This window comes from Streptopelia decaocto (genome assembly GCF_964273445.1).
Source record: "Streptopelia decaocto genome assembly, chromosome: 5".
In the NCBI taxonomy this organism is placed as follows: Eukaryota; Metazoa; Chordata; class Aves; order Columbiformes; family Columbidae; genus Streptopelia; species Streptopelia decaocto.
In genome coordinates, this window is record NC_138659.1 from 24,690,561 (window position 1) to 24,704,234 (window position 13,674).

The 13,674-nt window shown below is 36.1% G+C and overlaps 1 protein-coding gene across 3 annotated transcripts in view; it reads right to left on the minus strand.

The window, feature by feature from the left end:
* Positions 1-13,674, minus strand: part of BTBD8 (BTB domain containing 8) — a 39,152-nt gene that overhangs the window by 14,586 nt on the left and 10,892 nt on the right. For all 3 annotated transcript variants that reach the window (XM_082054540.1, XM_082054539.1, XM_082054541.1), the window contains 8 exons: positions 11,191-11,280; positions 8,981-9,061; positions 7,744-7,840; positions 7,019-7,107; positions 6,705-6,807; positions 2,852-3,034; positions 1,916-2,053; positions 688-817 (listed from right to left, as the gene is read on the minus strand). In XM_082054540.1, coding sequence (XP_081910666.1) covers positions 688-817; positions 1,916-2,053; positions 2,852-3,034; positions 6,705-6,807; positions 7,019-7,107; positions 7,744-7,840; positions 8,981-9,061; positions 11,191-11,280 — 911 coding nt within the window. The remainder of the gene's footprint in view (positions 1-687; positions 818-1,915; positions 2,054-2,851; positions 3,035-6,704; positions 6,808-7,018; positions 7,108-7,743; positions 7,841-8,980; positions 9,062-11,190; positions 11,281-13,674) is intronic.

The window sequence follows — 13,674 nt, forward strand, 5'->3', positions numbered from 1 at the left end:
AAAGCTAATATTCAACCAGAACCTGAACTCCATCATCAGCTCCGCACCCTCAGAATACTTGTGTACTTCGAGACAAAGAAATGTTCAGAACAAAAACTCCTTTTTGTTGGAAGTGCTGCCGGTTAAAATTTTGCGAGAACCCTCTGCAGCTCCTGTGGGGCTCTGCAGCACACACACAATATCACGGTTCCCATCAACTGGGAAGTCGGGCTGGCTGCATTTACGCACAGTGCATTATGCAAGAGACAAGCAATATTTATGCATTATGTAGGAAATAATAAAGGACAGAAGCTGAACTCATAGAATGGATAATCTGCTTTGTGCAAATTTAATTCATCCACAGTGCTTATCTCCTTAAAAATCAGACAGATAAGGTTTTTAATCCTACTGCAGTATTTTCAGTAATTTAGTGCAGCTGTAAATAAGAACAGAATCAGTCTACATGGTTTTGGTTCCTGTTATATACACTCCTAAAAGGAAAAGCAGGGGAGACTTTTCACAGAAAACGACTATCAGATTTCCACGTAGCTAAGCATGCTATCACGCTTCTGTTCTAAAATACCGCTTTAAAAACCTAAAGCATCACAAAGCTTGCTTTAATTTATATCTAGCTCCACAATACCACCTACATTTTATCTACTAAACAGATTGCTAAAATATTCAAATGCCATTTGATGCCAGACATACCTGCTTGTATTTTCTGTTGATGGTCTGGCCTCATCAGCTTCCAGCTTTCTGTGTGACGAACAGCATAAAAAGACTGAACCAGGAAGACCCAGAGCTTATCACGCAGAGCCTGGATCTTGCACGTAAAACCCTGTGTTCAAGTAACAAATCAGCAGCTGGTGAGGGGCATATTGTCATAGCAACCAGTCATTATTCCTTTCAGAATCTGCTTACTCCCTAAGCTAGATCAATGATGTCATCACTTATATTTTATAATGGCCTGGTAGATGGAGATGCTGCTTTTGAAGGATTATTGCCCCCCACAGTAATTTTTGCAATACTTTAAAACCAAGTCACTCCAAGGCATGTTACAGCACTAGAAAACATCACATTGCTCTTCTTTTCCTTCCTTTTTTTCTTTTTTTTTTTTTTTTCAAATGAACCCCATAATAGCTCTTTGCTGTCAGCTGTGTCACAACAAGGTCAAATACTCTAGGGAAAAATAATGTATCTGATTAAATTTTGATTGCTTTTACCAAGAAGATCTACAATAGCACCAGACTGCAGTTAATTCATTATGCATTTATTTTTCATTCTTTGCTTATAGTATCATTTTGGATATTAATCAGTATGTCATATTATTTATGACTTATCCCCAGCATTACAGTCAACCACATCTTAAATATCATTATTTAGATTGTGTGAATATACACGGCATATTATACACATGGAGACTGACACCTCCCCCCAATCCAAAAAACACACACTAGATTTAAGAGGCAGCCCTTGCTTCAGAGGACAGTCTTAAACAAAAGCCAGCGTAGCTGTGACTTTTACAAAATGGGGAAAAGATACATAGAAAAAGGATAAGCTCTCTCTTCAGCTGTAACTATAAGGTAATGAAATATTTTGATAAGTTTTTTCTCATCCCAAATGTAAAGTGATAGTAAAGAACAACAGTGCAGTGGTGCTGATGAGACTTGCATTCTCAGTAATACACAATAATTTTTTATTGCCATAGACAGGGTTTCTCTTTAAAAGAAAAAAAGTGTTAATGTCCAGTAAACAAATGGCAACGTTTTCTGCACTTGCAACAGGACACTGGATTTCTGCAGATGCTTTTCTGTGTGACCCCAGCCGCAGGACTGAGCCACCTGAGCTCAAACCACCACATCACTTGATTTGAACCGCTATAGGAAACAATACCAGAATAGTTTTTCCTACAAACATGGCACATTGAAAAACCTACCATCTCCTTCACATTTGTGGACTCCAACAACGTATCCACAGCTACAAGAAGAAAGCAGCTATTTTCATTATTAATACTTTTTTCAATTGCATTAAAAATTAGTTCTAGAAGGTCAGGTTTGCTGCTCATTGCCTGTGCCTGAGGAAACAACAAGAGACAGCCGTTTAAAACAAAAGAGTGTACTTCATATGCAAAAGCATTCCTGGGCAGAGGGGATCTGCTGCCCCGCTGTGCAGGGGCCTTGAGCTGAGCATCTTCCTTTGTGTCCGTCCCACAACCCCACCCCTCCCCAGGCCGCTCGCAAGCCATCCAGAGGCCTCTCGCTAACCTAAATTTTAGGAACAAGCACACTGTGATCAATATACAGCCACATGCAACTCTGAATTCAAAGTGTTTTAACATCTCCCTATTAATTTTTTTTAATCCTCAATACATATGAAAAAAATCTTTAATGGGAGAAGCAAAACAGCTACAATGACATGTTCTCACCAGGAGCTGCAGAATTACCACATTCTTGCAACTCAACAAATAGCACTAGAAGTTTGAGTACACTGCTAATACTCATCGTCATTCTTGTCAGTACATGCTCTTGTTCTAGGGGTGCAAAAGCTTTTTCAAAGCTTACACATATAATAATCTCTTTGCAGCACAGACACTGTCCCACTAAATTCATTGTAACGTTTGCTTGACTGAGGCACATAACCTGAACGCAGTATCAACCCTGCACAAAGGATTAATACACTTTTAAACAACACTGGAAAAAAAAGCCAGCCTCCCCCAACTTAGCACTGCCTATTTTTTTTTTTTTTTAAATTTTCCATAGAATTGTACTTTAAAGCAAAAGTTGAAACTATTATTATTTAGCAGCCTGAACTATCCAAAGTGTATTATAATACAATTTATTTGGAAGCATACAAAAACTTGAGGGCATTTTACCTGCAACAAAACAGAGAAGCCTTCACTTTGTACAATGTCTAGGAAGTTTGCCACAATAAATGTTACGCATTCTTCTTGCAGCCTCGATGCCAAGGCCACAGCTGCCTCCGTCCATTTCACTTGGGGCAAACCATTGATCAGCCGGTCACTCTCCATCAAAAGGAAAGCAGCATTCTTGTGGTTCTTAAAATAAAAACAGAAATTAGCCTGTTGCCAAGTAATCACTTGAAGAAGTACAGCTCATAAAATACCTTCTGTTTAGTTACTGAACACTTACACAAGGATCCAGTCATATATTAATTTCCCTTCTTTAAATAAATTTGGATTTTGATAATTCTGAGCATTATGCCTACCTTTGAAACTAAAACAGAAATAGAAAAATCTACTGTTTCTGTTTTGCCTGCTAAAGTTTTCAATATGTTTTATTGTATTTTTCAACTGCATATCATTAAGTATTGCATTCTTGAACAAAATAAGGTTAATGTTGATGGGAGAACCTGAATAGAGAAAAACCTTTCAGGGCATTGAAAGATGTAATCAATTCTTTAATAAAATCAGTAAGTGAAAATTTTAGATGAGTGTGGATGGCCTAGAACTTGGGATACATGAACACCCAAGCATCTTCAGAGTTATGAATCCTTTTGATTTATTTAAAGGAGGCAAGCATCAAATATTTGTCTTCCGAGATGGCGCTGTCACTGAACTTACAGTCTTCGTTGTCTAATAGTTGTGTTTCTTAGAGAAATGTTATGTTTATAGTTACATTTTAAAAAGCAAACATATTTCCTAATATTTATTCCCCTGGTCTGTGCCTTTGCTTCTTTCTTGCATTGCATCAGCACGGTACTCGAAGGCAACTTCTACTGGCTAACACATCACTTTAAAGAACTTGCCATTTATTGTTACCCACATTATAATGCATTTAGAGCTATACTCAGCATCTCCTAGCAGGTCACTGATAAATTATGCAGTAATGCAGATCAGTAACACTGGAGAAAGCAACAATTCAGATAAATACTTGAAACAAAACCCCCTACTGCAAATTCAGATTATAATGACGTTTGTCTTGTGCAAAGTAGAAAGCAGGGAGGATTTTTTTCATGCGTGTTTTGTTAAAACATAAAATCTGGCCAGCCATTGTTCAACTATATTTTTTTATTACTTTACTCATCTGTGGGCAAAACCAGTTTGCTTCTGTGCGTATAAGGTAAATTAAGGATTAAGTATATGTTTATGGTTTGCTCTTGCTCCCACTGGACTCAATTACAAGCTTTTTGAACTGTCCAGAACTGAGATCCTGCTCACAAGGCAATAAGCATTTACTTCTACTAGACACTTCCAGTGAAGTATAACATACCTTCATTGACTTCTAATAAAATCAGCACTTTGAGAGTGGTTCTGAGTTTTACTTCTTTTGTTATATTTTTTCCCTAACCATTTGAAAGTGGAGTCCACATTGCTTGTCTAAAAAAATGGTAATTTTATTGCATGTAGTTGAGACACCAGGGATAAGTACCTGAATGGTGTTTTAAACTGCACTCCTGTTTTAATTTTTCTCTGTTCATCATTGTGGCTTCCCAAAGATTTTGTGATCAGCAATCTCCTTTTCTTTGCACCTTTTCTTCCTCTGAAAAGCTTCCCCACAGTAACTAGGTTTTACATTTCCAAGATTGATAAATGAAAGGATCAGTAGAGTCATAGTGTTTAACTGGGTGTAACTGTTATAAAGTTTTACATCGGAGAACTGTAGCAGCAAAGAGTATTACAAAACATACAGTAGCCCCTGCAGAATTGTTAGGCCTTCTTTCTCCCTCAAGCAGCCTTAAGCATTTTTGCAGATGGGGATTTCCCAGTGGATTTTTTCACAAAGTTTTGGGACCAGGTGTCTTAAGAGCTCAGAGTTATATGATCATTCACTGCAACTGTTCTGTCTGCTTAATTTTTTAATTTTGCAATTCTAAAAGGTTTCTCAGCTTGAGTCCATAAAATACCAGTGAATCTTGCAAAGACCCACCAACATAAATTTTAAATCATTAAAATGGGAACAAAAACACACTTCAGTCCAGACTGCAAAATTTCCTGGAGAAGCTGGGTACAGAGCTGGACCAGTACCAACACCACAGTGCCCTGCCTGCTCTGCAAATGCTGGTGGCTCAGAGGTCCCTCCAGCATTTCAACACAAACTGCAAGCACAGCACCTTGATTTAATAGGTGCAGAGGGGAAGGAGGGCCTGAAGTGGCTCAGGTTCACCTTGAAGTTGTCCTGACAATGCTGCACAAGGGTGCCTGGAGAAGAGCCTAGAACTGTGTCTACATGTGGGTGCTACACACCTGAGCTACTTTGGAGGTGGGTGGCAGTGTAACTCTGAACACCTGTAGATCAGAATGAACTCCTCTATAATCCTGAAAACCTTACTTAAGACATCAGAAACATTTATACATTTTATGACATACAAAGCTATGTATATATTTTAGGAACAACTGAGTATACTGATCTAATATAATGGCAGAACACCTAGTATCTTAAGAGCTATAGCTACTGTCTTTATTCCGTTAGAAATTATACTTTCTGATAGAAGGACTGTTCATTTTTTTAACTGTGGGTACTCTCAAGCTTCTCTTGGTACAACCACATAGCTCTGAAATCTCTTGTTTTTCAGACTTTCACCGGAATATGCAGTAGCAGCTGCTGCTCACAGATGACCTGCTGGTCTCAGCACTTGACAGGTAAGTACTCCAAAGAAGTCATGAGAAAAGACAGTCCCAAGGAGCTTTCACAGCCCTTTCAGCAAGGGGCAGTTCTTTGCCAGTACCATTTGACAGTACATTTAGGGATATGTTTGGCAGTGTGGGTAGCCATACCTGAGCCATTTCAATTAGATAACACGAATAGAGACAGGGGGACAAGGGCTTCAGCATGAGATATACAAGATAGCACATAGGAGATGTCTGGTGTGCACTATGTCATTACCTGAGTTAGCTACATTAATGTTACTTGAGCTAGCTGGATTACACTTTGTGTATGCCAATCCACATTAGAGTCATATACATATACAGTCATGCTTGGCAGCAGCTGTACAGGTTTATCTTTAGCTCAACTACCTACTCTTATCTCTGTTACAATTCTGTGTACTTACAGGCTAATTACTGGATCAAAGTCCTGTTAACAGGTCTAGTTCAAATCAGTTACTTTTAAGTCAGCTCTGAGGGTAGTTCTGCACAGAAACAAACTCAGTAAGTAAGTTTAAGCAGATCTAAACGGGAACAATGTAAATATGTGCCACAAAAAATAATGCTCAGCTTTGAGGGGACCAATTCAGTACTGTTACCTGAGAAGTAGAAGAGATATATATACTATACTGTTACTTTATTTTTGAAAAGGCAGCTTGCCTGGAAACAAATGGCTTGTGATCACTGATAGCCAGTGATCACCTGAAGTCTAAAAAAAGTACAGTTTTTCCAAATCAGAATATAGGCAAAGAGGAAAAGGCCATCTCAAACGATGTACGCTGCCACCTAACATAGAAATTCATACAGCATTTTGCTTTTCCTTGCTATCTGAATACATAATGCTGCGCTATGATATCAGAGCTGGGTTTTATAAACTTACTTTGTATTTTCATGCTGGACTTGGATGTGATTGTCACTAGACTGTGCCATGAAGCATTACAATGACATCTGCACATCAAACTCTGTTTTTAAATTGTTATTTTAATGGAAACTTTTGTATAGTATAAGTGTACTACAGATTTACAATACTGTATTTATTATGTCTTAATTACATCACACAGCTAAATAAGGAAAAAATGTATATCACTTCATTTATAAGTAAAGCACACTGTACATTACTTACCAAAGAGTTAATCAACATAACAAGACAGTTGTTCTGAAGTTCAGCAGGTAAACTGGCAAAGCTTCTCTCTGACAAACATTTTGCAAAATGTTTTACCACCCATCTGTTGAAAAAAGAGTCTTTCTTAAAAAAACAAAAAATGTTCTATCTTTACTTCTTAGCATCAGTGATACTTCTAAAGTATTGTGAAGAAAAAAGTGTAAAATGTGAACATTTTATATGCCAAAATAAACCAAATCTTGCAAAGTAACATAATTTCAACAGAAAGCAGAGAAATGAAAAACATCAACCATAATTTATTTTATTTTACTTACTTCATGCAAGCGGTGTATAGGTTTTCCACTCCCAATGAATGTGCAATAGCCAGGCATTCTAGCACAGGTTGCTGCTTTCCAGGAACAGGCTATAATTGTTGGAATTGTTGGCAAATTATCACAGTTATTGTACATTCTGACTTACAGAAACTGCATAGAAGTACAAAATCTTCAGTTCAAACAGAAGTACCGTTAGCTACCATGGTATTTAGGTTTGTTTGCCTTTAAGCAGAATAGGGAAGTCAACTGCTTCTACACATCAGTAAAGCAGTATTCAGCCTAGTGAGTCTAATGCATGAAAATGCTTGACTCTGAGCAGTTGTTCATTTTTAAACTAATTCTAACTAAACAGAAATATTTTCTAAATACATGCCTGTGAAATCTGATATGCAAATATATAGTATTTCCATATTCCTGTTATGAACAATTACATATACAAGGGAATGTATCAAATTATACACCATGTATATATTGCATTGATCATGTGGAATACTGCTTTTCATCAGTTGTGGTTTACAAGCCTCTATCAATAGGTGGATGGTACCACAAGCCTTACTTCCATCATCAGTCCCAGTGAATTTACACATAAGAATAGGGCCTGTTGACTTAAGCTAACACCTGGAACACACAGTTGTTAAGTATCTTGTCAATATGATGTGTAAGTAATAGAATGACAATTCTTCTTAGGGTTTACGGTTCACAAAATAGCATGAGAACTGACATACCTTTTGGAAAAAATTGCAGTAATCTCTTTTCAAAACGTAGATAGCCACTTCTTTCAGCCCGTCTAGCCCATACATATCTGCAATGCCCAACATGCGACTAAAGAGAAAGCAGTAGCAACAGGAATCAAAATCATTTTCATGTATGCATTTTGCTTATAAGACCATTTACATGCTAATTTCACCTCTTTATTCGGTCAGAATTTACTGCAGAACTAGACTAATAATCAAGTGTGAAACTTGCCAGAGAATAATCTTCAAACAGGAACAGGGATTGACCTAATAATAATCTCCCAACCACTGGGTCTGTATAAAAGTGACCCTCAGCCACTGGCTGGGAAACGGTTGAGAAGGCTCCCAGTGTCTTCTGTTTTAAGGGTAGCAAGTGAAAATGATATTTGTGCCAGCAGTTTTGGCATCTTGTAGTTTTTTCCCAAGGATTACATAAAATGTTATTGATGACATCGTATCCGAGAATTATGTCTCTTCCAGATACAAAAAGCACAGTGAGCAAATGATTAAGTATTTTACATAATAATACCATTTTTATTTTCTATATCAATTCATTGCCTAAACATTGACATTGAGGCATATTATAAACAATTCCATATTTTTATTTTAGGTAAGCTTTTAACACCGATTTCTAACATTAAGAAATTGTGGTTTAATATTTAGTGGTAGAGTTCAATGGTTAATACATAAACGGTTTCAATATTTCACACATTTCAGAACTTACTTCACTAATTCAGGATGACATATAAAACTGTAATTAAAAACTATCCTAGAAGAAAATGCCAACATTGACATTGGTTGCTATATGTCATCTTCTACGGATCTGAGACTAACTACTGAGCCTTTGCATCAACTCAAAAGATTATTTTAAAATAAATTCCAAATATTGATTATTATATGTTACCACACATTGTACATATTCTTTTGAAAACTAAAAGGAAGGTACAGGCAAATTTGGAATGATTTTGGTATAAAACATGCTCGTGTTTTTTATTCCCCTTGTATAATATTCCAGGAGTGTTTGGCCCACCTTTTCCAGCGGCTGCCAAATAAACAGGATTTTGTCAACAGCTTTATTTTTGGAACTTCCTCAAGTACCTTTAGGTGTAACGATCACTATATTTGACATCTTCATCTTATTTATATTACACAAAGAATTTTCCTTTTGACTGAGAAAATACAGAACAAGCACAAACTACAATTAAAAATAATACGAGTTGACATATACCCAACATCAACTTTGTCCGGAAAGTCCAGAATGCCTCCATATATAAAATGCAAGATGACACTCATTTCTGCATGGCTTATGCTGAAAAAAAAAAAAAAAAAAAAAAGAGAGAGAAAGAAAATACAAATAAAACCATTTCCAGAATAAAACCCACCACACTTTTTAGCCAAAGGAAGTTGCTCAAAAGGCTGATACATCATCCAGCTGTTCTGTAAATGGAAAATAAATGATCTGATAAAATTAAAGCTATTTTCAAGATCACTGCAATGTGAAAATGTCTAAATGGACTCGCTGAAACTTTATAATACTCTAAATCTTTGAAATTATAATAAATCATAAGCAGACTAATGCTAGTATCTAGATTATTTACACTGATAAGATACAGAAAGGTTTTTTTAAATCATCTCCAAGCTCTTTACTAGTAATAAGTCAATTACTAAGCAACGATGTATTTTAAAATTGTTTTACAATGATTATTTTTAATTCTTGATTTCAGAAATATATTTAAGCTTTTCCCACCAAAAAATACATTTAATAGTGTTACAACAAGGTTAAATAGGAATGTTGCATGTCAAGATATTTAGAAAACAGTCTTTATGCCTAGATTCAGATTAAGAAATAGGGAATTTCTACACAGAGTTGTGTTTGTATCCTTGCATCATCCTAGCACCCTAACACATGGACACGATCTCCCAAACAATACATCATTTGTACTTTTGTACCTACATCTTCATTTGCAATCATCAGAACCCACAAGTGCTGTGTACATTAGTGTAAATGGAATATAGAAATGCAGATTGAGCTAACAACCTTTAAAACATTAGATGTGTTTAAGCAACAGACGTTGATGACTAAAAACAAAAGGGGAAAAAAAAGATTGCAAGACACTAAGAAGCAAAATCAAGGCAGTTGTCTCTCTATGTATTAGTACACATGACAGCCATAAAATCAGCAAGAAAGGGTTTCCCCACAGTCTTGACAGCTGTTATCTTAGGCAGAATTTTCATTATTTCAGAATAAGCCATATGTACTTTATTTATAAGTGTTTAAAAAGACAGCATGGAAATCTGCACCAAACAGAAAACTGAACTAGAAAATGTAAAATAAATGGCTATGATTCTTAATAACAAATTATGAGACACTGGCATGAGAATATACTTATATAAAGATTACATACTTGTCAGGAAAAAGCCTCTGCTGAAAGCAGGGATCAAAATTTCTTAGCAAATTAGAAATCAGTTACAGAGAGATAAGTGTAAAAACCGGCGTAATTGTTGACTATCAAACTCTAAAACATACTATACATAGCAGAAAAGCTGAGGAATCAATTAAAATGCTTTGTTTTATAAGGATGAGGAAGCTATAACCAAATCAACGGATAACCTTCCTGATTTTGCAGCAATATTATTACACTGACAGAAAACTAAAATTATGAAAATATAAGAATCACTTGGCCAAGCAATTTTATATTAATACAAAGCAATTCTATTTTACAACACTCTAAGGTACATGGTTCTTTCTGAAGAAAGCTGAGTTAGCCAACATCATGCCTGAACTAAACAAGCTACCATCTACAAGTATCAGTATTGGTTGGATTTTAAAGAAAATTTAATGTATTTCAATTGATCTTTCTGCTACTGACGAGAACTAACCTGGCAGCCCCCAGTTTATTCTGCAAAGTCTTAATATTCATCCTACACTGACAGCTCCATTGTTTTCATCTTTCACACAGAAAGCCATTGCCAACAAGGACACTAGTCAAAACCGTTTCAGTGTATGATGCTGAAATATGATTATCAAACACTATTTTAAAAATGTAATTCTTTATTTGTCTTTACATTGTAAATATACTGTTATTGTACAAATTGTATACACTGTTCATTCATAGTACTTTCCATGACATGTACAACATGAAGTGAGAGAATTGTAAAATAGACTGTGAATACTAAAACATACTCTACAAAAAAGGATTAGTACCCTTGTGCTGTTGAAAAATAATTCTTCCCTACACCATCTGACAATATTAAATACACTACACGCACTGTTTCATACTGAAGTCAAAACAGTACTCAAGAAATGTATTAGGTTGAAGAAAAGTGTCAAGGCAGATTAATCTTCAGAGCTCTACACACAGCACAGTTGTTAGATATTTGCAGTGATTTTCAGTTGCCCACCTCTGCTCCCACACGACTTGCACAGACGACACTTACCCTTGAAGAGTGATGTGCTCTTGGGAGCTTTCAGCCCAACTTCCACTCAGCATAGCAGCAAAGTAACTAGATCTGGCACATAAAATGGCCCTGAGAGAGAAAAAGTAAATGTAATTCCGCTAGATACAAATATTTATTATGAGACTCTTTGATAATATTGACTTAAATCTTTGCCCTTTATGCATTAAGGTGTCATCTGTATACTGCTTGCCTTTTTCCCAGTATGCTTGGAATTTCAAAATACACTAAAGAAAAAAAAACAGTATTCTATATTCCTAAATTAAAGCTTGTTTCTAGTATGACTTTGACATTCACACAAAGTTACTATCACAAGCATTTTCCTTTTATATAATATAAAATTGCAAATTTATTTCTTCTGTTTTATTTACCAAGTAACAGTAAATAACCTTGTTTATAGAGCTCAATTTTAGCCAAATAATTAGATCCTAGATCTCTTAAATTATTTTTATACTACAAAATATGTAATTATTCAAAAGATAAGAGAAGTATAAAACTTCTCTAACTTGAAATTGGCCACTCTGCAGCACATCCTAGAGGTCAAACTTGATACTAACCTATGCTACACCAATATGAGGTGTGTCTCCAGCACTATTGGAGAAGCACTGTCAATTACTTCTTCTTAGACTTACTAACCTTGTATATTTAAAAGGCGTAACTGGCCATGAAGGAGCTAATTGGATTTACTCGTGCTTCCCCCAAAGACAATAAAGAAATTCAGACTAGTCTGTGTAGCTCAGTATCTCCACCAGTATCACTGTCTTCAAAAAAACCCAGATGAGAAGACCTTTGCAACAGGGTCTTCTTAAAGTGGAAGGGCAAAAAGGAAGAGAAGAAAGCTGCTTTGTAATTTCAGCCTTCCAGATTTACACCACTTATAGTGTCAGTCTTTATATATCTTAACTAGGCTACTGCAGCTGTAGACATTTTCATACATACAGTTTTTTCCTGACTCTTACTAAGCTTTCTATTATTTATAGAATTACTTTATGTCGTGTATTTCCTGTGTTATATTAGCCACAAGAATCCTTCGTTTTTCATGTATTTGTTGGCTCTTAAAATGCTTCAGAGCCCTCTCATTTTGTGTAGGAAGAAGTAAGACGAGTGCTATTTATGGTCTCTTTTCTAGTCATTATATATTCTGGAATCTCTCCTCTCTCTTTCCTCCTCCTGCTTCAGAAGTCTCAGTACTTTAAATTAGGAGCTTCTTGCACATTCCTCCTGTGATTGATCCAGCAGTAATAATAATGAAGCTTTTACAGAATGTTTCATATCTCAGTAAAATATGTCCACATGTAAATGGGTATTGCATCACAACTTTGAGTATGTGAAGTTCTGAATACACACAAGATCTTGGTTTTATAAGATACAATAACACAATATCATGGAGGTATGAAATACACTATCTCCAATTTTGTCATCCTCTCCCAAATAAGTTTTAGTAATGAACAGGGCTAGATCAACTGCATGGGCATAGTTGAGGTGGATATTTCAAAGACTCACTTTAAATAAGAGAGCTACTCAGTAAAGTATGGACAAGTATGTATTACCTAAATACATATTGATAAAATTTTAACATACAAAAAACATGGAGATACCACATGAATTGGAAGTAAATTTATGTGTGCTTTCCTACTGTCATGGTTTGTGCCACAAGTTTATTAGTGAACAAACTGACTTGCTCCACTCGGAGCTCTGTGAAAATCCAGCGCAGCACGAGGCAGATGTAACTTGGGGGCTCCCAGAACACTGCTGCTCACACTGAGAAGTCTGTTGCAAGTTCATAGGGCTTCACGAGAACGTAAGGAATACTGAGAGAAGTGGGTGGGAGGGGGTGGGGGCTTAAGCTGTCTCCTATTTGAAAACCCCTTAAAATAGCGGTGCTTTCACCACAATTATACCTAAAGTTAGATTTCCCTTATTCACTCCTGCTGTTCACATGATACAGTACTAAACGAAGCAAATCTTGTGCCTTTTTCAGAACATCCTTGTTTTCTGTATGATTTACTGCCATATTTTGTGACGCGGGTTAGATGAGATACATTGCTCCAGGCAGTCAGTGGCCTAATTTAAAGAGGCTCTGCTGATGGAATCTTTTTGTTGAATTTCTTCTTGCATTAAAGTATTTTTTCTCAAAGTTATGAACTTGAGAACATGTCTTCCTGTAGTGTAGACCAGATGAAAAAAACATGCCTAACTACTCTACATTCTGGAAAGAATATCTCCTATTATTTTAAAAATACATACCCCCCCCATGAGATATTTTCTGTAAAGATATTTGTAATGCCAGTAATACCCCCACACACACTGGTTTTGTCTTGAGAAAATACTAAAAGCAGTGGAGGTTTTTTACAGTCTCTCTCAGTTATTTGTATACTCAAAGGAAACAAAATACAAGCTGTCTAGTTTGCTATCTCAATGCAAACAAATTCTTATCAATGGTACAAGCAATGGTACTGACGCTTT